The sequence below is a fragment of the Cynocephalus volans genome, chromosome 10 (genome assembly GCF_027409185.1).
Source record: "Cynocephalus volans isolate mCynVol1 chromosome 10, mCynVol1.pri, whole genome shotgun sequence".
NCBI classification, from domain to species: Eukaryota; Metazoa; Chordata; class Mammalia; order Dermoptera; family Cynocephalidae; genus Cynocephalus; species Cynocephalus volans.
Genome location: NC_084469.1, coordinates 45,810,447 through 45,834,957, shown reverse-complemented (window position 1 = coordinate 45,834,957; position 24,511 = coordinate 45,810,447). Strand labels below are relative to the sequence as shown.

Sequence of the window (24,511 nt, the reverse complement as noted above, 5' to 3'; positions counted from 1 at the left end):
CAGAGCAGAGATGTGGCTGAACAGCAGCTACTACGAAAAGACTTAGGGGTTCTGGTTTTGGTAAGCTGCAACGTCGTGGTGGTGGGTGGTGGTGCCAGTGGTGCCAAAACAGCTTACATGGGCTGTACTGATACAGAGGTGGCATCTAGAACAAGGCAAGAGCTGGTTTTGCTCTGCACGCATTTCTGAGCTTTGTAACAGGACAAATGAAGGAACTGACTAAAAATCATGTCCAGGGAGGAAGCTACAGATACTACACTAGGGATTTTCAGTGTGAAGAAGACAAAATAGATACCAGGAGGAACGTCAGCAGGGAGAGAGATGAGATTCAGTTGGACCCCACAAGAACACAAAGGAGCAATAACAGACAGGTGAAAACCAGACAGATTTTCAACACAGGGCAAGAACTTCATAACAGGGAAAGCTATCCACAGCCAGAAGAGGATCCTAGAGGGAGAGGAATTCCCTGTCTCTGGAGAGAGCCATAAACCTGCACTATCCTTGCAGGGATACTACAGAAGTGGACCGACGGGCAGCCTGGGAAACCCCTACCCTTGTGCCCCCAAAACGTGAAGTGCTGGTGAATGAATGCTGGGTGAATGCCCAAGGCCACAGATGTTGCAGTGTTCTGTGGTTGGTAGAGCTTTTGTTATGTTGAGGTGTAGCAAAATCTATCGAGACTTTTCTGCTATTTGGGAAACTTTAAATATAAACTTAATTTTTTTTAAAGTAGCCTTCAGAGTAAGTTAGACGGTAGATGCAGCTCTTTATAACAAGCCAGTGCAGTACCCTAAGCATGTTTTTAAAAAACTTATTTATTTCACCTAGTATACATACACAGTTATATAATTTTACTTAGTAAAATCTTCACACTTTGGGTTCCAACAGTTTGGCCAAACTGGAACTTGGAAGAGAAGAAAAATTCACTACCTAGCTCTAGAAGGGGGAAATTTGGTAGAGTAAGGATCCCATTTCTCCAGTTTCTTCCTCTAGGGTAGTTTCCTGTATATGAAAAGAATGAAGTCTAAAATTATCTGATAATAATTCTGTTTAGGAACTTGTGAGAATATCATTCCCCTAATTTAATATGGCAGTTTGTTTTTGGGGTTTTTTTTTTTTTTTTTCCCCTATATAAAGATGACCGGTAAGGGGATCTCAACCCCTTGGCTTGGTGTTGTCAGCACCACACTCAGCCAGTGAGCCAACTGGCCATCCCTATATAGGATCCAAACCCTATATGTGATAACACCCCTGTAGTGTTATCAGCACTACACTCTCCTGAGTGAGCCACGGGCCGGTCCAATATGGCAGTTTCTTGATTGAAGAATTATACTTTTAATTTTCCTGGTCACCTTCCTAGGTACAAGTATACATTTTTAGTACAGCGAACTTTTATTTTTCCATTACCTCTAAGTTAAAAAAAATGTGCATTATAGTAGTTCACAGTGTTTGTTTCATAATAAAATATTTTCGGTCATTTTCCATGATGAATGAGGCAGACTCTTAAAAACAAAATAATCTTTTAGAATCCTTCAAGGCTTCAGCATCATCCACACAGTAAGAACAGCAAGAAAGAACCATAAATATAACTGTCAACCATTGGCACCTACTAATGACACATACATACTAGCTAGATATGTGGTAACTCCAGGGATGTGCTCGGAAGAGGCAGCATCTATGCCTGTGAGGTGCCAGTGAGAAGCAGCCTGTCATGTTCTGTCCCTTTGTTTATGGTGAACCTGTGCCTTCTTGAAGAGGCCAGGGCCTCGGTCATAGGCCCACACTGAGCGCAGGCTGTGCCCTGGCCTGCCCATTCCCACTCTTGACATCTGTCTGGCAGAAAACATACCTGGAGATGATTTTGTGAAAAGTATAGCGGAAGTCTTGGTTCCGGTAGGCATAGACAATGGGATTGACAACTGAATTGGCATGTGACAAGAGAATGGCCATATTCATTGCCCACTTGGGCTTATCCTTAGCCCGAGCTGGCTGAAAAAGAGTGACACAATTGATGGCATGTACTGGCAGCCAGCACAGAGCGAAAATCCCCACAATCATGGCCAGCGACTTGGCCGCGTGGATCTCCCTTTGGAGGGTGGTCCTGGAGTGGTCCATCAGCTCGGTGCGCTGAAGCTGCCTGCAGGCCACTGTGAAGATCTTGACGTAGATCACCAGCATTATGAGCAGTGGTGGCAGGACACACCCAAAGAAATTGAAATACACCATGTAACTCATGGGGACCACATTCTCAAAAAGACACTTCACACGGCAGCAGCTCTCATTCATGGTTCCATCCCAGGGCTCCGTGCAGTTGGTAGCACTGTCTTTACTGTTCCACCCCAGGAATGGAGTCAGTCCGATGCCGAAGGCAAGGACCCAGAGGGCAGCAATGACCCCTCTTGCTCGTGTTCCAGTGACTAAACTTTTATACCTGTTCAAAAGACAACATCATGTGTTATGGTCAGTTTATAGTACTCTGCAACCAAAGTCCAAGACTCCACCTCTGCTTTTGTTTTATGGCCCTCCAGCCCTAACAACCTCCAAGGTTCACCCTCCAGAGCACCATGGCCCTTACTCTCAACACTAACATGCAAGCAGGTATGGGCAGCTTTGCTCTATCTAACAAGCTCGGTAAGATTTTCATTCTTGACTTAGTAACTCATTTTTGTTTAGCAACAAAGGATAGTGAAATGACAAGATGTGGAGAAGTATTAAAGAGGTACTTTCTAATTAACTAGTCACTGACCTTTGAGTCTAGGTCTACTGAAGACACTTTCTAGAGGCTGATATATACCAGGGAACAGAACACACAAAGATCCCTGCTAATGTTAGGACTTAACATTCATTCTAGGAGGGGAAACAATAACAAACAAAAGTTAATAAATAGTGTGGTATGGAAAATGAAAATGCAGGGTAAGGAAGATCAGAACTGGCAGGAACTGTACTTTTAAAGAAATCAGTCAAGGGAGGCTTCATTGAAAAGGTGACATTTGAACAAAGGCCTGAGGAAGTGAGCTTTGGAGGCCCCTGGAGTCGGGCAGCTCTACCTGTGGCTCTGGGCAAGAAAGCCCACAGTTATTGCTGGTCTCCCACAAATAGCACAAGAGGTTTACTCGGACCATGGGCAGAATCATTTCTGAATACCTCTGCAAACTGCCGGACAACAAGGGTTCTGGCAGTGCCCCTGTGTATAGAGAAATGCCAGCAACAGAACTGATAAAAATAGGGAAATAGCAAATATTAAATTTTTTTAGTAATTTTTAAACATTAACTCTTACTTAAAATCACTAGAAATCTTATTATATCTTTTAGACATTTTGCTATAAACTAGTCTATACTTTGCAATTAATAACTGGCCCATAATATGTATGTAATGTATTCTATAAATGAGCGCACTCAATATAATACATTAAGTAAATGAAATAAAATCTTTCTATAACCTCCAGGGGGAAACTAGGAAATAATTTGATTCGGGTTACCTTAAGACTTGTCTATGGAAAGTGTCCCATTTCCTCTGCTTGCAGGATGAAGCTCATATTTCTCAGCATGGCCCGTAGAGCCCTCCAGGCCTCGGCCCCACATGCCCTGTGCTTGCTATTCCTAACCAATGGCTCCCTTCTCGTTCATGCTACTCTCAGCATTGGACGAAACGCTTGTTCCTCTTTCAAGAGTCACCTCCTTTCCTGGTCACCTCTTAGGCAGAGGTGGTCACTCCCAATCTCTGGCCCACACACACACACTTGTCTTAGAGCCTGGTTTCCTGTTAACTACAATGTCCACCTCTTAAGGACTGGGACCTTGCCCCTTGGCAGTGGTATGCCCGGGCCCTACCACAGTGCCTGGCACATGGTAGCTTCCTAATAATATGACCCATTATGAATACATGCCTCATTTGTTATCTAACATCAAACAGATTTAAAGCAAGACTCTACTTACTAGAAACACTTGCTGCTGTGGCCTGGACAGGCAGGAGAACCGCGACAGTTTGCTGAGCACGTTAACTCGGGTTTTGCCTCATTATTTACGGCGATCTCTAATCTTTTCAGTTCCCTATTATGGCACCTCTAAGCAACAGGCAGCTCATTTGTGGGGCCTTCACTACACATGACCTGCTGGGCTCAGTTGCTCACTGAATTTTTCTTGACCAATGAATCCGTTTATTTGCAAACCCTTTCTGCTTCCCTCCTCATTCAGGAATGTAAAGCCTTCCTTTAAAAAATGTTACTCCTGCGCCGGCCTGTGGCTCCCTTGGGAGAGTGTGGTGCTTGATAGCACCAAGGCCGCGGGTTCGGATCCCATATAAGGATGGCCGGTTTGCTCAATGTGTGAGCACGGTACTGACAACACCAAGTCAAGGGTTAAGATCCCCTTACCGGTCATCTTTTAAAGAAAAAAAAAAAAATGTTACTCCTTGCCAATGCCTCACCAGAGACACAAATAAACAATTAGTCTCTGCAGGATGACAAGGATGCCTCCTAAAGGCTGAGCACTTACAATCCCAGGACGTCAGGCCACGAGGCAGCACACCTGACAGCCTGCCCTTGTCCTCTTTTGTTGGTCACAGGACTCAACTGTATTGAATTGAGTACAGCTGATTATAGGTCAGCTGTGGGGGACGAATTATATTTAGGGTAAGCAAATTGAAAGAGTTTGAATGTGTTGTCCCCCCCCCCGGAACTCATGTGGAAATCTGACCCCCTAATGTGGCAGTGTTGGGAGCTGTTTGAGTTACTGGGGCGGATCATTCATGATGGATTAATGCTCTCCCTGGGGGTTGGGGACAGTGAGTGAGATCTCGCTGTATTAGTTCCCATGAGAGCTGGCTGTTTAAAGGACCTGACACCTATCCTCTTTCTTGCTTTCTCTCGCTATGTGATCTGCTTGTACCCACTGGCTGCCTGCCGCTTTCTGCCATGAGTAGAAGCAGCCTGAGGCCCGTGCCAGATGCAGTTGTCCCAGAATTGTGAGCCAAATAAACCTCTGTTCTTTATAAATTACCCACTCTCAGGTATTCTGTTATAGCAACATAGAAACAGGTTAATACACAAATCATGGTGCTTCCATTTTCTTATTGGTGATTGGTCTGGGGTGGATATGTGAGGTAGTTCTGGACAATGAGACAGAAAAGGAAGCCTGCTGGGGGACCTCCAGGAAAGATTTTACTTCCTGCTAAGAGGAGAGAGACCCATAAGGAGAGCGGCCCCCGTGCCCATCCCTTTCTGCTTTTGGTGCTCTTGTAGAAGGCTGTGAGGCCTTGAACTGCAGCAGCTGCCATCCATAACCATGAGGTACAAGCCTGAAGACAAAGGTAATGGTCCTTGATGACACCGCTGAACCACTGATATCTTGGCTCCATATTCTTGTTTCAAGAGAAAACTTGAATGTCTTGATTGCTTACACCACTGTTAGGTACTCTGTTACCTGCAGCCCAAACCACACAAACTGGAAGCGACTTTTATCTTTTCTAGTCCAACCTTTGTTTCACAAATGAGGAAACGGTCTGAGTAAGCAGAGCCAATACACGAACCAAGACCAGAGGCTAAGTCAGGACTCACCGCGGTCTATGCTCCTTTACTATATCATGCTGCCTCTTATTTTACCTTTTTTTTTTTTAAGCAGTGTTAGATACAGAGTACCCTGCACACAGAGGGCTCAAGGGGTGGCTTCCTGCTAGAGTTCAAAACAACCACTGTAATCCACCCACATCTGAACTTCTCGGGTTCCTACACATGTGAAAAACTACTTTTATGCCGAACTGTCTTGGATAAGGAAAAGCAACTGACTCCATCAGAGTGCTGGTCACAGCTTTCACTGTGACCCCCCATCACCACCTCTCTTCCCTGTTGGTTTGTTATTTTATTCAAAGAGTTCTTCCCTTGTACCACACATTCTGCTGGGCACTGGAAACAATCACTGTCCTCATGGAACATCAGCTGATGGAAGAGACAGAAAAAAGTAAACACACAAATACATAGTTACTGACTGAGAAGGGTTCGGCCATACCAAAATGAATAGGATGCGTGGTAAGAGAAAAACGGGAGAGCTTGAATTCTTACGCAGGAAGCTAAAGGTCGAGAAATGTGAAAAGTGGAGAAGACATTTCCAGTCAAGTGGCAGTAAGGGAAGCACTGTCCTTGGGGGAGCCGCAGGTCTCGGTTAAGACCACATGGTGGAGGGGGTGTTCGGAGACGAGGTTGAGGACACTAGGATCTGGTGATGGTCAGAGAGCACAGTGCCTGGAAAGGAGAAACGGGCTGAGTTCAGTGAGCCAGGGGGATACGCATGCAGAGCACTGCAGAGCTGAAAGTAACTTCATTCTTTTCTGAGGACATGAAATGTCTTCCTAATTTCTCCCTAGCTGGCACAGAGGCTTCCATGCTATCAGACTTTGAACCACACAACCAAACACAAGTTTTGGAGACACATGCCTGTAGACCCTCTTCCCCACCTGTCCAGAACACCCACGGCACAGGGGACCACGACCTCAACCGCTGCTCTCCAGGCAGCACTGTGCTGTGTACCCTGCGCATCTCATCAAGCCATGCCTCATGAGGGGAAAGCTGCTATCCCCAGTTTACACAGGTGGAAACTGAGGCTCAAAGAGGCTAAATGACTTGCCTGCTGCCTCTAAATCGCAGTCAAGACAAACCCCAATCTAATCCAATTCTGATTTTGCCCAAAGCAGACACTTTCCTGCTTAGGAAACTACAGCTCTTCAGTGCTCATCTCACATATCCCAGCCCCCCTCTGCTTGGTCACCGCGCCATGGGTCGGCTGCATCACTTTTTTCCCGCAGACACATCTGCCCTTGCCAGAGCTGCTTGCCAATTCCACAGCGTCCCCACCACTCTGAAGCCACATGGGACTTGGACACTTGAAGGAAGGAGCTTCTGCTACCCTCTTGGGAGGCCATCCTCAAGGGCAGCAAAGACAGCCATGTGCTCTTTCTTTATTCTGCTGAAGGACATAACCAAATTCCACAGGCAAAAGGTTTGGGCTCCAAAGACAGAAGCACTATTAGCACTGGCTCCAACTCCATATGACAGGACAGTTGGACTCTGCAAGAAACACACACCAGGACCCAGGCACAGGGTAGGAGACAGAGACACTGCAGAAAGCAGGCAGGTGTCCCTTCACTGAGCAGGACACTGGAAGGGATGATCCCTGAGGTCTCTGGTAGATCCTGAAGGCTCTAGTAACCTCCTGCCATGTCCTCTCGTTTCACACTTCCAGCTGTGCCTTCGTCCTCTCCCTGAATGCCTGTCTCCCTCCCAGCGCCACCCCTTGCTGTGGACTCCACACCCTGCTCCCAGTGCACCAGTGGCTCTCAGAACATCCTCAAGTCTGCATGTGTCCACTCCCCAAAACATTCCCGAATTGTGCCCATCACTGCTGTGCTGCGGAGGGCACGGAGCACAGCAACAAGGCAAGGAAGCAGGACAGCTGCCCAAGTGTAGGGGAAGGACAGAGAAGTGAATACAGGAAACACAGGCAGCTTTGTTATTCCAAGCAAAGCAGGAGCAATCCCAGCCTTTGTGGGCCCACACACAACACGCAAGAGGGGTGTTCCGGGTGGACGCTCTGGCGAACGGCTATGCCCCACCGCTGTGTGTGGAGCTGTGCTCTGAGCCACCCATTCTCCTTATAAGGAGCTCATTAGCTAAGGAGATTGATAGAAAAACAGTCACATGGAGGGAATCAACAAAAAGGAACAGTGTGAACACTTAGGTTACATAACGAAAGGGGGAACCGCCAAGGGCTGCATAACAAGTGTTGGCCTATTTCTGGGCAGGGTCTCCTGCTCTGGCTCTGCAGTACTCAGCTCAAACCAGGCCGCCTTCCTAGCCTTAGAAATCCATTCCCAGCTCTCAGGTGCTCCTAGTTCAGATCCCCAGGGGCAACTATCCTGGGCAGTGACACTGAGCCTGATCCGTCCAGCCTGGGGCTGGATACGGCCTGAGCTCACCATCAGAAACAGTGGCTCCAGGGCCGAGCCCGTGGCTCACTCGGGAGAGTGTGGCGCTGGGAGCACCGAGGCCGCGGGTTCGGATCCCATATAGGGATGGCCGGTTTGCTCACTGGGTGAGCGTGGTGCTGACAACACCAAGTCAAGGGTTAAGATCCCCTTACCGGTCATCTTTTTAAAAAAAAAAAAAAAAAAAGAAACAGTGGCTCCAGAACCACCTCCAAGCTGCCGCTGAGGCTTTTAACATATAGTGTGTACAAAAGCACTTTATAAATGTAAATTCCTGAGTAAATGCACACACAGCTCTATTGCTGCTTCTTAAAATTGTTTAAGGATCATTTTTCTTTATATTTTGTCTAGTCACAAGTTTCATTCCTATGTAAATACAAACATTTCTGCTATAAAGCAATATATACATTCTTAGAAAACCTCATGTTCTCTAAAATTGCACACAAATAATAGGACTTATGTAAAAAATAGGGTTAGGGTATGTAGTGGATTGAATTATGTTCCTCTCGAACTCACTGAAGCTTGAATTGTGTCCCCCAAGTTTTATGTATTAGAAACTTAGCCACTACTGTGACTGTTAAGAGGGTGGGAAATCCTATTATGGTAATTGAAAGGCGGAGCCTTGAAGAGATGATTGGATTGTAGGACTGTGCAGTAGTGAATGGATTAAAAATGGTGGTCAGGGGCGTCGTGGTTCTGAAGGCTTTAAAAGAAGAGGAGAGTCTGTCTGTCTCTTTGCTCTCTCTGCTTCCACCATCTTGCAATGTGAGACTCCTGGGTCACTGTCACCACCACCAGATGGATTTTGGACTTCCCAGCCTCAGAAACTGTAAGCAATAAATTTCATTTTTCTTTATACATTACCCAGTTCCATGTATTTTGTTATAGCAACACAAAACAGACTAATACAGGGTAGACCACTCAAACCCTACAAAATTTTGTCAGAAGGGCACTAACAAAATCACTCAGACCACCCAGCAGGGCTAGAGACTGCCACAGTGAATACTAAAAATGCACCAAAACATCTAATGGGAATCCTGGCAAGACTTCAATCAGAGCAAGAGTGACAGGTGCCAAGGCGATGCGGAGAGAAGGGGAATTCTAAGCCACGGGCCCTTACTAAGTTGGGCACAGAGGCAGCATAGCCCACCACAGCCAAGGCCCCAGCAGGCTGGGGTGTGACTTTCTGAGGAAGGAGCAGCAGCTACAGGCACCATTTTTATTCTCCTGATTCCTAGAAGCCCACAGGGGCTCCTGCTGCACCAGCAGCCAAACTGAGGGCTTTTCCTTTCCTGCTGAAGACTGTAACTCTACTCCCACTCACTATTCCACCTCCTTTGCCTGGGCAAAATCACAGATGAACCAAAGCAATGTCTGCATTATCCAAACAACCTTCCCCTGTTTCCCTATCACATGTGAACTAATCCACAGTACAGAAACTCACGTGGAAGCACAGCAGTATGTACTGAGGTGCATCACTGTGCTCCCATGGTACCCCAGGACTGCCCAGAGCACCCCTCGCATGGGCCTACCACATAACCCTCTATGTTCTGTCTCCTCCCACTGAACAATGAGCTCCTCAATGGTAGAGACTCTGCCTCACTTACTACAACATCCACGACACCTGGCAAGCAAATGGTGAATGAAAGCCTGAATTTGTAAGAAGGGGACAAAACCTCTTAGTCATATGTACATGTTTAACATCACTTGGTAGCTCTAAACAAAGCGAGGCATGGGACCATGTGAATGTGGTCTAACTTCAGCTTAGAGACCACAAGGGGCCATCTGCACAAGGGGGAATGTTTATGATGAGTTGTAGCCTCTCATATTTCAGATTTTCCATGGAACCAAACTAAAAGGGGTTTTGGGAAGTATTCATGAACAGAAAAAATGGAAATTTTGAATAGCACTACACTATATCTATAAAAGTAGAATTCATAATTTAAAGCCTTCCCACAGAGAAAACTTAAGACCCAGATGACTTTGCTAATGAATTTTTTTTTTTTTTTTTTTTGGTGGCTGGCCAGTAAAGGGACCTGAATTTACCAATGAATTCTATCCAACACGTAAGGAACAGATAAACCCATTCTTATACAAGAGTAGACACTACTTGACTTGACTTACCCTAGTTCAGCTCTAGGAGTGCAAAGAAGACCTCTCTCTACCATTTGTGGTAAATGTGTTCAGGGTAAATCCGCCTTGTCTCTGTAGATGGTCACAGCTGTAGCCCAAGGGCCAGTCTGAGGACAGGACAGCACCTGCCTCCCCAGTGCATAACAAGGTGTGGTCACCAGAGCTCACTGTCAGGCTGCGTTCTTCCCGGGAGGCCAGAGCCCTCAGTTACTCTGGCTCCTGGGGGTCCTCATCTACCCCAGCAAGTTTGGACATGTCCGAATCCCAGTGGTGGACCTGGTTGGGCCTGAGCTGAGCCCACAGCCATATGTAAGTGGTTGGGAGTGAGGCCAGCTGTTCTCACAACCATCTAAGAACAACGAATGAGGAACGCAGGTAGCAGGCAAAGCTGGTAGCCCTCCCCCAGCTAACTACGGCAAGAGGAGGTGGTCCAGAGGGTCCGACAGTGACTCAACTAGCTGAGGAGACAGCCCAAGGTTGACCCTGAGAGAAAGGGCCACTGCCTGAAACCGGACCACAGGAGAAAAAGACAGTCCGTCCTCTGCCTCAAAATTTGCCCTCCCAAGCTTGAGGTCAAGACACAGTGCTTCAGATATAACATTAATTGTCAAAAGTATCAGCCTGCACATCCAGAAACGACCAGCTAGAAGAGGACCTCGGGAGGCGCGGGACATCAGTATGTCCCAGTACCAGCAATGCTAACTTTCACCACATGCTTAATGTGTGTCTGCCAGGTTCCTCCGTTATAATTATTTTTCTGTTTTTAATTAGTAGGTATCTTGTGGTACATATTTTGAAACTTTTGTAAATATCTATCTCCTCATCAAACATTCTCACTCATGAGTTTTAGCATCTTTTAATGATTCTTGCCTGAATCGCTTATTATTATTATTATTATTATTATTATTATTATTATTATTATTATTAGTTGACAAGTGGAGATTTGTTTAACAGAATCATTCCAACTCATTATTTTAAAAAGAAAAAAAAAAAAGATCTCCTCGCTCTTTTTATCGTTAGGGCCCAGAAGAAATGTTACTCCAGTAGCAATGAGCGAACCGACCCAAATCTCAGTTTCCAGATACCATTCCCCACTAAATGAAGCAGGGCTCGTTCCGAAGCTGGGAAGTGCAGTGGCGGCCGGTCGCTCAGCTGGTTGGCGCGTGGTGTTACGACAGCCCAGTCAAGGGTCTGGATCCCTGTACCGGCCACCAAAAAAGGAAAGAAAGAAAACAAAGCTGGAAAATACAATGTGAGCCTGGAATCCCTCTCTGTGCCAGAAAATAAGGAAGTGCTCAAAGATTGATGGTGCTCAAACAGGAGTGACCTTGAAGGGGCTGAATCTGAGCATCAAAATGAATAACAAGAGTGGATAATGACTCACTGAATGAAAATAAAATTCCATAAGTCCACTGATACTTAAAAAAATAAAGAAGGGCAAGGAAACAGTAAAACCCTTCTTTACAGAAGAGCACAATGAGACGAAAAGAAAATTACCATTTTACAAACACCGTGGTAGTGACTGATTCAGGCAAGAATCATCAATCGGGAAAACCTACCTTTACAGTGAAGAACCCGCCGACAAAGCCTTCACCATGTGACCAAATGTAATATACCAACAACGGGACACACGGACACTGTGTGTCTTCTGTGATGGACTGAGAAGGACACAACATCACTCATGTAGACAGCGTTGTCTCCAAAAACAAAGACCCTAAACGCCTCAAAAATGTTGTCCTGAAAGACTAAAAAAACCCAAACCTGAGGCACTGTTCCAGATTAAAGGAAATTAAAGGAACATATTAAATGAAAACATGACCTTTCACTGGAACCTGGATTAAAAAAAGAAAACCTATTAAGAATATGACTGGGATAATTGGGGACATCTGACCACAGACTGTAGTATCCGTTAAAATTCCTGAGTGTGATCACTGTGCTTGTGTGCGTGAGAGAAGAAGCAAATGTAGCAAAATACTCACAATTGGTGAATTTAAGTGAAAGGTACATGGGAATTCATTGTATTAGTTTTGCAACTTAAAAGTTGTGAAAAGATGTCCTGCTTCAGAATGACTCATTATTTCTAAAAGGAAAGACTGCATTAGATTCGTCCAACAGATACAAATACGTATGTGTGTGTGGTGCACGTGTGTGGATATATATACTGCATTCATTTTGTAATTTGTAAAAAGTCCCTGCAATTAAAAAACGAGGTTACTAATGACTTCTGAAAATGCCCAATTTAGGAGCTATTTGATCGCTCTAACGCTGCTAAGCTCCCCAGCCCCTCCCATCGGAACCTCCCAGCTGGTTTAGTGAAGCCAGTCTAGGTCTCCCTCGTCCCTCACGGGACACCCGCATGGGACTCTTCTCTAGGCAACGAGATCATCCATCCACATCAGAGGTAATCCCCCCAGTACACACACACCCCACACATGGACACACGTTCACGCACATGCGTCAACACGCATACTGCCAACTCCTAAACACGTCCCAAGTCAATAACTGAACAAACTACTGAGAATAGCGAGAGAACAGACATCCGCCCTGCTCAGAACAGAGAAGGGCTGGTAAGCCTTGACACGCTACAAACGATGGAGAAAATAACCACAGGTATGCACGGAACTGCACAAGAATCCCGACTGTCTCCACAGGGAGTGTCATTCTAAGGGGCACAGTGACAATGAGGCGGGGTCAACAGATGAGAGAAGAACAGTCCAGGCACAGGGAACAGCAGGTGCAAAGGCCTGAGCTCAGTAAGTTTCGGGAATTGGGAAGGGTCCTGAGGAGCCAGGGCAGGGAAACAAAGGAGAGAGGAGCAGGATGAGGCCAGAGACAGACACAGGCCCCAGCCCAGGAAGGCGAAAGGGCCAGGGAGGGATTTGGGACCTTATCCAAAGGTGCACTGGGAGCACCGGGTGAAGGAAGGAGGTGCAATCAGGTTTTCATTTTAGGCTGCAACTACGTGAAGAACAGGCAAAAAGCACAAGTGTGGATCCAAGGAGACCAGACAGCGACTGGCATTCTGGAACAGGAGACGGCACCAGAGAGAAAGGAGTGGAAGGAGGGTTTAAGAAGTGCAGCTGCCAGGACCTGGCTCTGTAATGTCTTTCAATAAAGCTTTATACTTCTCTACATCAAAGATAACAACAGATTTCAGCAGAGGTGTTAAAATCAGCGGCAGAAATCAAGATGCCACATATAGAAAGCTGCTTTGGGAAGCTGGCAGGTGGTACGACTGGAGCAAAACAGGAGGTAACCAGAAAGGATGAGATGGAGAGAGGTGGGAGAGGCCTGCATACGTTTAAATGGGGAAGGGAAGGAGCCTGCAGAGCGAGAGGCTGCCATACAGGAGGCAGGAAGTAATGAGCAGTGCTGGGCTGCCATAGAGCAGGACGAGTGGGTCCAGGGCCATCCCCAAACTCCCCAAGACTTTCAGGCACCTTAAACACAACCTACTCAACACTTTCCAAAGCCCACCTGTCTTCAGGATGGTACCACCCAGATGCCCAGAAATCTGGAATCACCCTGGACTCTGCCTCTCCCTCACATCCAACTCCAGCCATGTCACCAAGTCCTCTTGAACCTGTCCTCTTCAATCCCCTGCCTTCCAGCCAAGAAAGACACCACTCAGTATGTGCCACCAATTAGATACCCTCAGGCTGATCAGCAGTGGCACATCTCACGCCCACAGACTCCCGCTTGGCCTGGCCCTGACCAGCCTTGCTTCTAGGACTTGTTCAGTGATTGTGGTTCCAGGGTCCACCCTTGTCCTCAGGATTCTTTCCTCTCCCAGTCTCCTGGTTGACAGTATGGCTTTACCTGTAGCCCTTCTGCTCCAGACTCTGCCAGACCCCGTGGCTGGCATCAAACACCCGTCTTCTCTGGTGCGGTTGAGCTCGTATATGTCTCAGATCTCTCTAGACTCTGCCTCCATCTCCACGGCCTCTGCCCTGGTCAGTTTTACTTCATTTTTAAGTTTTTCTTTTCTATCATTTTTATCATCTTTTATTGCATGTATTTATTTTATAAACCTTTGTGTCAAGGGCTGGCTCTTATTTTTTTTTCCTTCTCACCTTGATAACAACTGGCTATCCTATACAATCTTGTCCCCTCCAATCCATCCTTCTGACCAGAGGGACTTTTAGAATGCAGACCCGATCATATAAAACTCGTGATTAAAATCCTGCATTGGCCTTCCAGATCTCACCTAAGCATCATTCCTCACAAAATCACTTTTAAATGACAGTAAAGATATACAAATAGTACTAAATTCATAATCGTCCTAAAAACGGGAGTGGAGGGTGACATCAGCAAACCAGAGATTTTGATGAGTTTCTGTAAACAGCAGGCACATGGGATTGTCAGGACGGGCCCCAATCCAGAAACACGGCTGGCTGGGACGAGGGCCTCCAGGGCAGCAGACAGCAGGGACCAGAATGGGACTAAGAAGAGGAACAGAGATCAGGTGAAACGCTGCCTGAAACCAGCTGTGTGGGCTGCCCCTCGCCCCCACGGACCTGTGGCTTTTATCCCGTCACCCTCCCACCCCCACCCCGAGCTGAAGCTTGAGACCTGGTGATGGAGGATGGGGTGGGAGGAAGTTTTGATTATACACACTCTGTGCCACGTGAAGGAATCTGAACCACGTGAACCCAAATAATGTTTTTCAAAGTCAATTCAAAAAATTTTAATCTTAAATAAAAAGTAAAAATATGGATCTAAAATTTTAAAAAATAGAACTAAGGGGGAAAAGCCAAAGAGCTCAGCCAGAGGAGAGTGACAAACTAAAGTAGTGAAACTATACGAGAACATACTAAGAGACAGTATCAGTCAAGGAGGGGAAGCATCCATCTAACTATTAAGAATCCCAGAAGGAAAGAACAGAGAAGATGGAAATGGAGAAATGGAAAATTAATAATAAATAGAGAGGGAAATGATGGAGAAAATATTCTTCCTTTAAAATCTTAGCGTTGAAGACAGGCCTAAGTCTTCAGATTGAAAGTGTTCACCGAGTCATGCCCTCCCCAGTGAAGAAGAAAAACTAAAAGTCATTTAGACCCAACCTCATGAAATTTCAGAACCCCCAACAAAGGCAAATGAGGACCTGCTGGGGAAGCACAAGTTACAAACAAGAATCACACACGCAGCAGACTCCCTGAGCAACACTGGGTGTCAGAGCGACGCCTGCAGACATCGGAGGGAGAACGGTTCCGAGCCGCATCCATGGGCCAAACAATCACGTGTGAGAAATGCAAACACCCTGGGCCGAGCCCGTGGCGCACTCGGTAGAGTGCTGCGCTGGGAGCGCGGCGACGCTCCCGCCGCGGGTTCGGATCCTATATAGAAATGACCAGTGCGCTCACTGGCTGAGTGCCGGTCACGAAAAAAAAAAAACGACAAGAAAAAAAAAAAAAAAAAAAAGAAATGCAAACACCCTGACGCGTAAGAACCCAGAGCGTCCATCTCCCACGTCTGGAAAAAGTGACCTAAGGATGTGCATACAAATGTGGACTCCTAGAAAGAGGAAAGAAAACAGAATGCAGGACATGGGAGAACTCCAAGGGCACGACGACGGTGGGCACGACAGCCATACAGCACACTCTGTGGCAGGCGAGGACACTCAGGCACCAGGGTGGCCCAGAAGCTGTGCGATCTCAAGGATGCAGGAGGCATCTCTCCTCTTTTAACTTACTTTTAGTTTCCAGATGGGAAATTCATGATCTAAACATAAAACAGACTAAAATATGGCACAATTGTGAGCAATGGATAGCACCTAAAACTAGGATCTATTTGCTCTGAGCATTAGGAGCGCACGGGCCAGTCTGCACTTCCCACTCTGACCACACTATGCTGTCCTGGGGCGAATAAGATACACCCACGTAAAACACTGTGAATACTGCTTGCTGGCTTCCAGCTTTCAGAAAGTCTACATAAAGTTCAGGATGTCCTACTATGTGTGGCTACAGAACAAAATTTAAAAGGTATGAACCTTGACAACATAAAAGTAACCATATAACATAAACGTAACTGTGTTCACAACAGAACTTGTGTAGAGAAGCCACAAGAAACGGTGGCTGCCCCGACAGGCGAACTGGGGAACCAGAGATGGGAGGCGGTGGCTGACTCTCCACCCTCGCGCGCGGTGTCGTCTCTCCACGACAGCACGAGTCACCTTTCTGAGAGTAAAACCTCTATCAGGCGGGCAGCATGTGCAAGTAAAAGGACAGTGGCCTGGCCGGGGACCAGGAGCAGAGACAGAGAAGGAACGGTGCGGCACACTTCCCATTGTCTTGACAGTTAACAGATATTACCTGCAGCTGACAAGTTAGAAATACCCCCAATATCTACAGGGAAAAAGGAAATACAGCAAAAATCGGAAGCAGTGAGGGCGGGGAGAAGGCTTGCGTGAGCCACGGTCCCCATGTCACACGGTAGGGAGTGCACGGATTCCGCTTAAAGGTGGCAGCACAAAACCAGGGTCGACTCCCGAGGGCCCTCGGGAGACACCAACAGAAATGGTCCGGGGGACCGGTGGGGTGACGGAGGGACTTTCTGTTTTATACACTTCTGAACTTTGGCATGTTTACTCTGCGTCCACTGGTTGGCTTCTAACTCAAAAAAAAAAAACAACTAAAAAAAGAACAACTCCTTTGTGGACTCACCAGCACCGCCAGGACAAAATCCAACCCCTGAGCAGGCCCCCGGGCCCTCCTGGACTTGCCGGCTCCCTGGCCTGGCCGAGCCCTGCACCTGCTCCCACAGCCCCGCTGCGGCGCCCCCTGCTCGGCTCCACTCCCAGCTCCCACTGCTCTTCCCTCCTCAAGCAGTCCGTTCTCAACTTTAATTCTGTCCCACAAGCTTCACTGGCTATTCGCCATTAAGTTCCCGCTGCCGATGGCGGTGCATCCAGCCTGTTAGCCTGATGGACCAAGAACGCATCACACTAATACCCCTAGGGGCGAACAACCACCTCTGAAGCCCCATTCCCGAAGGGCAGTAATGAATCTGAAGCAGTAGGACAGGCTGGGCCTCAGTTCTCCTATCCGGGGAAGGAGGAGGTGGGACGAGACCCTCCACTGGTCCTCGCAGCCACCAGCCAGATTCTGTGCAACGTCATGTGCAGCGGCCAGAGTATCACTCTCTCCCCGCACTTGGCCATATTACATACCACTTAGCTGTGGTCTTCTCTGTCCCATGTAATATTTAAAGGGCCCCAATCATAATTTGCTGGTGTCCTCGTTCAGCCACCACTAGAAGAGACCACTCATTAAGGGGGTGTTTTAGGTTGACCACAGTATTTGGAGTCTTTCCCTACAGCTGTTCACATGCTGGTTAAGGGCTCCTGGGAAGACAGGCTAATCCAGTCCTGGCTTCTGTGTGACCTGGGCTAAACATGACTCTCTAGCCTCGGTCCCCTCATCTTTGAAGTGGTGAAGGTAATAGTATCTGCCCCCATAATCTTGTCATAAAGATTAAGTAAGATTAGGCATGTAAGGTGCCCACACAGAGAAAAGGTTTCAAAACAGCAGCCACTATTCACAATATTGAAAATTCCAATGTTCAGAATAGCTGAGGACATACTTCCCCAGATGTGTGCCTGCAGGGTACACCCATGCTATGACCACAAGCTGACAGATCAGAAGAGTGAGATTCAGAGAATGGGTCCTGTCACTGCAGGGCAGGGGAGACCCCATGCACACGGTCACCAAGAAAGGAGTACAGATTACGTCACATGCAAATGTTAACTTTTGTTCCTTTACACACATTCATTCTCCAGATAATCAGAGCAGCCATCTGTGCTTTTGAGACCTCAGTGGAGACACTCACCTGAGGTGCGAAGCCAGGCACTGTCCCCCAGGCAGTGCTGCTCAGGCAGCTGGCCGCCTCCGGGCACCCACCCATCTGCAGAAGAGGCTTCTGCCTTCTGGGGCAGCTCCAGGCCCTGGTCCCTGGGCAGGGCCCAAGAGCAGGCCCTTCTTCCCTCCACCCTTTAGGGGGAACCTGTCCACAGCCCTGAGTACTTGCCAAGTCCACTTCTTTCTCCCCCTGCCCTACAGTTACCTTGTGCTCCTGATGACTGTCCAGCCAGGAGAGGCTTGACTCCACCCCCAGCAAGGGGACAGAACCAGCAGCTACTCTCCACATTGGATTACCCCAGTTCTGGCTTAGTTCTGAGACAGGCTTGGGGGCCTCACTGACCAGCCCAGACCTCAGCCATTGGCTGGGCACATACGTGCCCAGTGGGTAACCAACACACCCAGGAACAAGCCCCCAGCTGGGCTGCAAGTTTCCATCCGCATCGTAAACGTGGCCTCAGGCAAGAGCCAACCACACCACCTGCTGCTGGTTTTAGGTGGTTGCTCCGGGCTGGGAGGTGGAGTTGAGAGGACCATGTGCTAACAATGGAGAACACGTGAAAGCAAAGTAGCACCCAGTCCTGGGTGGCTCCCTGATAGTGGTTACAGGGTGGCTCCTGGCCTGTTCAGGAGAGCCAGGACATGTGACCCGGGCACCTTCAGCCACCTGTCCCCAGCCCAGTCCTCTCACCCATGGCACCTGCCGGCTGCCTGGCAGGCCCAGGACACCCCTGCACTCCTGTCTGCTCTGCGCTCCCTCCGGCCTGTGAGAGATGCCTTCAGAAGATGGTTCCCTCTCCCCACCTTTTCTCCATGAAAACTTAACTGGGCCAGCCTTTCTTCTGACATCATCTCACCAGAGAGCCCTGGCCCTTACTATGGATCTGCCATCCTGGACCACTCTGCCCATGTCTTTTTTTGAATAGTCCCTACACCTGTCCCAGCTGTTCCCCTGGGCATGACACACCCTGACACACACTCTTTTCACCCATTCATTCATGTATTCATCCAAAATGTGGGTCCCTACCCCGTGCCAGCCACCGTGCTGAGTGCTGGGTCTCGGGATATAAGACAAAGCCCCTGCTCTTACAGAAGGAAGAGGCACAGCTAAATGAATCCAACAGGGTGATGACAGGTGGCAACAGATGAATGCCATGGCCAGGAGAAGCCTCTTCAGACAGGGAGCGAGGGAGGCAGTGCACAGGCTGTGGCTGGCGGGGAACCTGGGCCGGCGCAGCGGGCCCTGCTGCACGGGCGGAGAGGGGCACGGGGGAGCCAGGCCACGCGGCCACTCGGATTTCACCACAGGTGCCACAGCAGGGCTTTCGGCAGGGGAACGATCTGATCTGACTTTTGCTACACCACCCTCTCTGGCAGCTGTGCCGGATGGTTACAGCGAGCAGAACCCGGTGCCCGCAGGTGCTGTGTGGGCCAGGAGCTGCCGAGAGGACACGCACAGGACTTGGCCGAAAGGGGGATGTTGCACAAGTGACCTGACAGGAGCAGTTCAGTGGCGTCACGGTGACAACAGAAGTGGTGGAGATGGGATGGCCTGTAGAGACAACTGTTGTGCAGGGGCAAAGGGACGGGTCAGGAGGTGGAGGGGAGAGTGATCAACGGAAAGCAGATGCGGTGTGGCCTCCTGGGGCTACTCTAGCAAAGTGCCATAAACTTGGTAGCTTAAAACAACAGAAGTTACTCTCTCGCGGTTCTGGAAGCGAGAAGTCTGAAATCTAGGTGCCAGCAGGCCACGCTCCCTCTAGAGCTCTAGGGGGACTCTGTTCCACGCCTCTTCCAGCTGCTGGTGGCTGCCCCGGTGCTCCTTGGCTGGGGCAACATGACTCCAGTCTCCGCCTCCACCTTCACGTGGCCTTCGCTGCATGTCTATCTTACAAGGGTGCGACTGCGTTTAGGGGCCACCCGGATACTCTGGATAAATCTTCCTCTCAAGATCCGTACAAGGCAATATTCCTTTTAAGGGGATATAAGGGAATATTCACAGTTTCCGGGGATTAGAAAGTGGACACGTGGGAGGGTGCGCTACAGTTTCAATGTCCCCTCCAAAACCCACGTTGAAATCTAATTGCCATTATAACAGTATTAAGAGTTGAAAACTTTAAAAGGTGAGTAGGTCACAAGGGCTCTGCCCTCACGAATGGATTAATGCCGGTATCTCAGGAGTGAGCTCCTGATAAAGAATGAATTTGGCCCAATTTCCTCTCCCCAGCGCTCACTTGCCTCCTACCCTGGGATAATAGGGTACAAAGGCCCTCACCAGACCCCACTGCCATGCTCTGGGACATCCCAGCCTCCAGAACCATAAGCCAAACACACTTCTTATCTTTATAAATCACCTAGTCTATGGCAGCAGGACACAGACTAAGATGAAGGACTACGGTTCAACCCGCTACAATGAGAATGATCTGGAAGAGAAAAGTGACACTGTCGCAGGAGAGAGAAGGGAGAGCCCAAGGTGGAGAGTCCTTGGGAAAGCTGGAAGGGTAGAGCCCAGTGCTGAAATTTCTCCTCCCTGGCTTTATTTTAAAACATTAAAGGTGCATTTCATAGTATGGGAATTATAGCTGTTTTTTAACGTTTTGAAAAAACATTCAGAATTCTCTGCCAACTCCCGCCCTAAGTAGAGGCCACATTCTCACCCAAGGCACAGTCTTGTTAAAAAGTCTTTAATACCCACCTCCCACACCAGACATGTGGGACACAGAGAAAACTCTCAATGTGGCGGAGGGCAGAGAGGTGACAGGGTCAGGGTCCATGGACAGGTCAGACAAACATGCTCCCTTCCATTCTGCTGACCCATCAGCCCACAGAACAGTCCCTGGAAAAAACCCTTCAGCTCCCCTGGGAAAACAACTGGCCTTCAGCCCTACCAGAGTCTCAGCACCACAGTGCCAGGGACACTGAGTCCACGGAGCAGGGCAGGACCTGACAGAGGTAAGTTATACAGTCACCCCCCGCTCGGCTGCAGATGGGCACGAAGGGGCATAAGATTAGATGAGGGGGTGGAAGTGCTCAGCCGGGGCCGGCCCGCCTCCCACCGCCCAGGTGCCTGCGTGCCCATCACTGCCCACTCCTGACAGCACCACTGAGACCGCACACCCCACCAGGACCAACTTTAGGAAGGGTCCATGGACTTGAACCAGAGGAAGCAGACTTTCTTCTGTCCGTGGAAAGCCCCACTCTGAAGGGAAAGGGCAGCGTCCCACGTGAGCAGACAAGTCAGGCAAGGGGTCATGTCCGTGCCTGGTGTGACCACCCCGGGCTCCCCTTCCCTTCTACGCTGTAATCCCCCTCGTGTTAATAAACACCTTGGCACTGGCTGGCAGGTGGGGGCCGCGGCCCGGGCCGTGCACTCGGTGTCTTGGAGCACAAATGCCTTCCAGGCCAGTGAGCTGGGGGAACTGGGGGCAAGTCCAAGCGTACCTAATGCTTGGCCCTCACTTCCTGGGCCTCACCCTTGTGGCCTGGCTTCATAGGGGAGACACCTCTTCCCAAACAGGCCGTGTCTGACTTTACTCCCACCTGAAGTTCCCAAGCAGAGCTTAGGGCGCCTTGGCACCCAGCCATGTCAATCAAGTGAAGGGGAGCCTCAGGCCCCCTGACTCTAGCAGGGTTCTCAGTCCCTGCTTAAAGATACCAGTACTGGAATCCCACACATGGCCCCCTCCCTAGAAGCACAAACCCTGAAGCAGCTGAAGGAAGAAGACCCGCCCCAGCCCTCAAGAGGCTTCCAGGTGCCCCTCTCCAACCCGCCAGGGTGGGGGCTGGTGCCGTGGACAGGCTGGATGCCCATACCTTCCCAGCGAGGAGGCTGCCTGTACCTGCCTCTTGCAGACTCCTGAGCTCTGTGGGCAGGCCAGGCGGGCAGGGCTGGGGTGAGCCTCACGGCGACCCCTCGGTGTGCTCCCCTCCCTGCCCCTACAGCTCACCCTCCTGCCCTTCGCAAACACAAAGGAGAAGTTAAGCGGCCTGTGATTCACATCTCTTCCCCCTTAACACACCCACACCCGTTTCTTTCAAGACCCCGCCCAGCACAAACCAGGACAAGAACTGACAGATTAAAACTTTTATGGAATTTCCTGCTCCATATGGCAGAGAAGTTTCTTCCAGTACCTCTCAAGTGAGCTGGGGTGTCTCTGAGCCTTTGCCAGGGGCAAACCCGAGGAGCTCCTGTTTAGGTGGGCAACTCAGGCTGGGAGCTTGTGACCGCCCTGCGGGAGGCAAAAGTCTAAAAGACCATCAAGTAACCAGGAGAACCAGGCAGAGGAGGGACCAGAGAGAGAAGAGAAGAGAATGCTGCCCTGCCTCAACCCTCCGAGATCCCTGGGTCTGCCACACCTGATGGGACACACAAGGCCTACTGGTCAGGTGCCCATGGCAGTAGCATGTGCAGCGGCCCAGACACGCACAGCAGGCTCACAGCCTGGCTAAGCAGGAGGTTCCTGTTGCTGTCGGGGCCCAGGACACAACCCGCAGAGGTCAGGCTCGACATGTCTGCCCACCCACCGAAAAGGCTTCGGGGAGCACTGTCCTGCTCAGTTCCCACTGACAAATTCTCCTTACAACCACCAGTTTCCTGCAGGCAGGATCCTCCTCCAGAAACAGCAGAACACCTTTCCTCCCCATTTCCCAAGCAAGACAGCCCGACGGCCTGCGTGGGAACACGGTGCCGGCTCTCTGACACGCATTCCTGACACGCACCATCCGGAGCAAGACTGAGCTCCCAGAGCCACCATCCCCTCATCTGCAGGATGCAGGCAACGGTATTTATCCTCTGGAATTACTACAAGGATTCAGGGGTAAACTTTAATACAAGGGCACTACAAATTTCATGGAAAGATTCATATCCTTTTAATTCTACTTTTCTACTAACTTTTTGAAGTACCCTCGCATAAGTTGCCTGCCACATAGTTGACACACAATAAATAAGTTCCTTCCCTTCCTACTCCCGTGACTCAGTTTCCCTGTCTCATCTCCAAATCTGAAGAGATATACCAAGCTCACCTCGGAAATGCCAAAGGGTCACAGGCACCGAAAACAGAATAAATACTTTCAACAAACCCTCAACTTTGAATTCATCAGCGACAAGTGGGGGTCCATCCCCTGAATCCTGCATTTTCTCAGTGTGGGAGAAAGAGTGGACAGGTACGTTCTCCACAGTTTGCTGACATCCTGGTGGCATTCAGCCGCTGGGACAGGGCAGCCAGGCGGGGACAAATGAAGTTACATAAGGGCGTGGAGGCCCTACGGCTGCTGGTCAGTGATGAACCAGGAAGAACTTCAATTCTTTTAAAAAGAACGTGGAGGTGATTTGAGTCGTCACGCAGGGACAAGTGTCCGTAGCGATCCCCAAAGTTACACGGCACCTCGCCCTGCGATCGGCCTGTCGCCTCCCTGTGCCGCAGGCACATTCTGAAGCTGGGTCGTGAGTAGTGTCCCCTCCAACAGCGCGAATCCCCAGCCTCCAAAGCTGCCTGGCCCGCGGCCGGAACGTCGCCGGCCTCCCGGACCCCAACACTCACAGGGCCACGTGTGGCCTCTGCTGTGGACCCCGGGGCTCAGCAGGGAAGATGCCGTCACCAACCCCCCTGCGCCCGCCCGGACCGCCGCCCGCCCGCGGAGATGGCGCCTGGCGGGCGCCCGGGAACCGCACTCCCAGGGACCTCTAAAGCTGTCCCTGCGCAGATGCCTTCAGAGGGACGCGCGCGTCCGGAACGCCAGGGGCGCGCAGGGTCCACCGCGGGGTCTCGGCAGCTCGGGCTCACGGCAGCCCCGGGGTCCCCGAGGACAGGCACGCGGGCCCGGAGAGGGCGGCCCTTCGGGGCCTCCGCGCGCCTCACCTGAGCGGGACGCGGATGGCCAGGTACCTGTCGACGGCCACGGCCAGCAGGCTGAAGATGGAGCTCTGCGTGAGCACCAGCACGAAGCAGGCGAGGAAGAGGCAGCCGTGGAAGTCCGTGCAGAAGCCCAGGCTGATGGTGACGGCGAAGGGGATGGCCAGCAGCCCCACCGCCACGTCGGCCGCCGCCAGGGACACCAGGAAGTAGTTGGTGGGCGTCTGCAGCGCGCTCGACGTGCTCACCGCCGCGCACACCAGCACGTTGCCCGCCACCGACAGCGCGGCGACGGCCAGCTCCAGGGCCACGTACGCGGCGTCCTGCGCCTCCAGCGGCATGGCCAGGCCGGCCGGGCCCTGGGCGTCGCCTACCGGGACCAAGCGGTGCGGGGGGCCGTCGCGTGGGCGCCGCCGGGCATGGCCGGAGCGTCCGCACCGCGCGCAGCCAGCCGGGTCTGAGCCGCGGGGTTGGCGCGCGCGGGGCCGGGGGGCGGGGCCCGGGGCGGGGCCCGGGGCGGGACCGCGCGGAGGCGGCGGCGCTCATTGGCCGGCCCGCCCGCGCGTCTGGGGCTCCCGGGGCCCGCCCCTCGCCCGAGCTCCGGCCGGCGCCCGCGCGGGGTCCGAGTGGTGGCGGGAATCGAGCCCGGACGAGTTCCAAGCTCCTTCCGGCTCGAAGTCGGTGGCTGCGTCCCG

General features: G+C 50.3%; 1 protein-coding gene across 1 annotated transcript; it reads right to left on the bottom strand.

Moving 5' to 3' along the window:
- Window positions 1-1,297: 1,297 nt before the first annotated feature.
- ADORA2B (adenosine A2b receptor) lies at window positions 1,298-24,157 on the bottom strand. Its single transcript, XM_063112307.1, has 2 exons — window positions 23,823-24,157; window positions 1,298-2,431 (listed from the first exon to the last, which is right to left on the bottom strand). Exons 1-2 carry the CDS (start codon window positions 24,155-24,157, stop codon window positions 1,771-1,773), a joined length of 996 nt encoding a protein of 331 aa, XP_062968377.1. The 3' UTR covers window positions 1,298-1,770.
- Between the last annotated feature and the right edge of the window lie 354 nt (window positions 24,158-24,511).

What these genes read in the sequence shown, in the direction of transcription:
- ADORA2B (XM_063112307.1), bottom strand. Translation starts at nt 24,157, where the DNA reads ATGCCGCTGGAGGCGCAGGACGCCGCGTACGTGGCCCTGGAGCTGGCC. An exon ending in GCCATCCGCGTCCCGCTCAG is followed by an intron (nt 2,432 to 23,822) that starts GTGAGGCGCGCG and finishes TCTTTTGAACAG; the next exon opens with GTATAAAAGTTTAGTCACTG.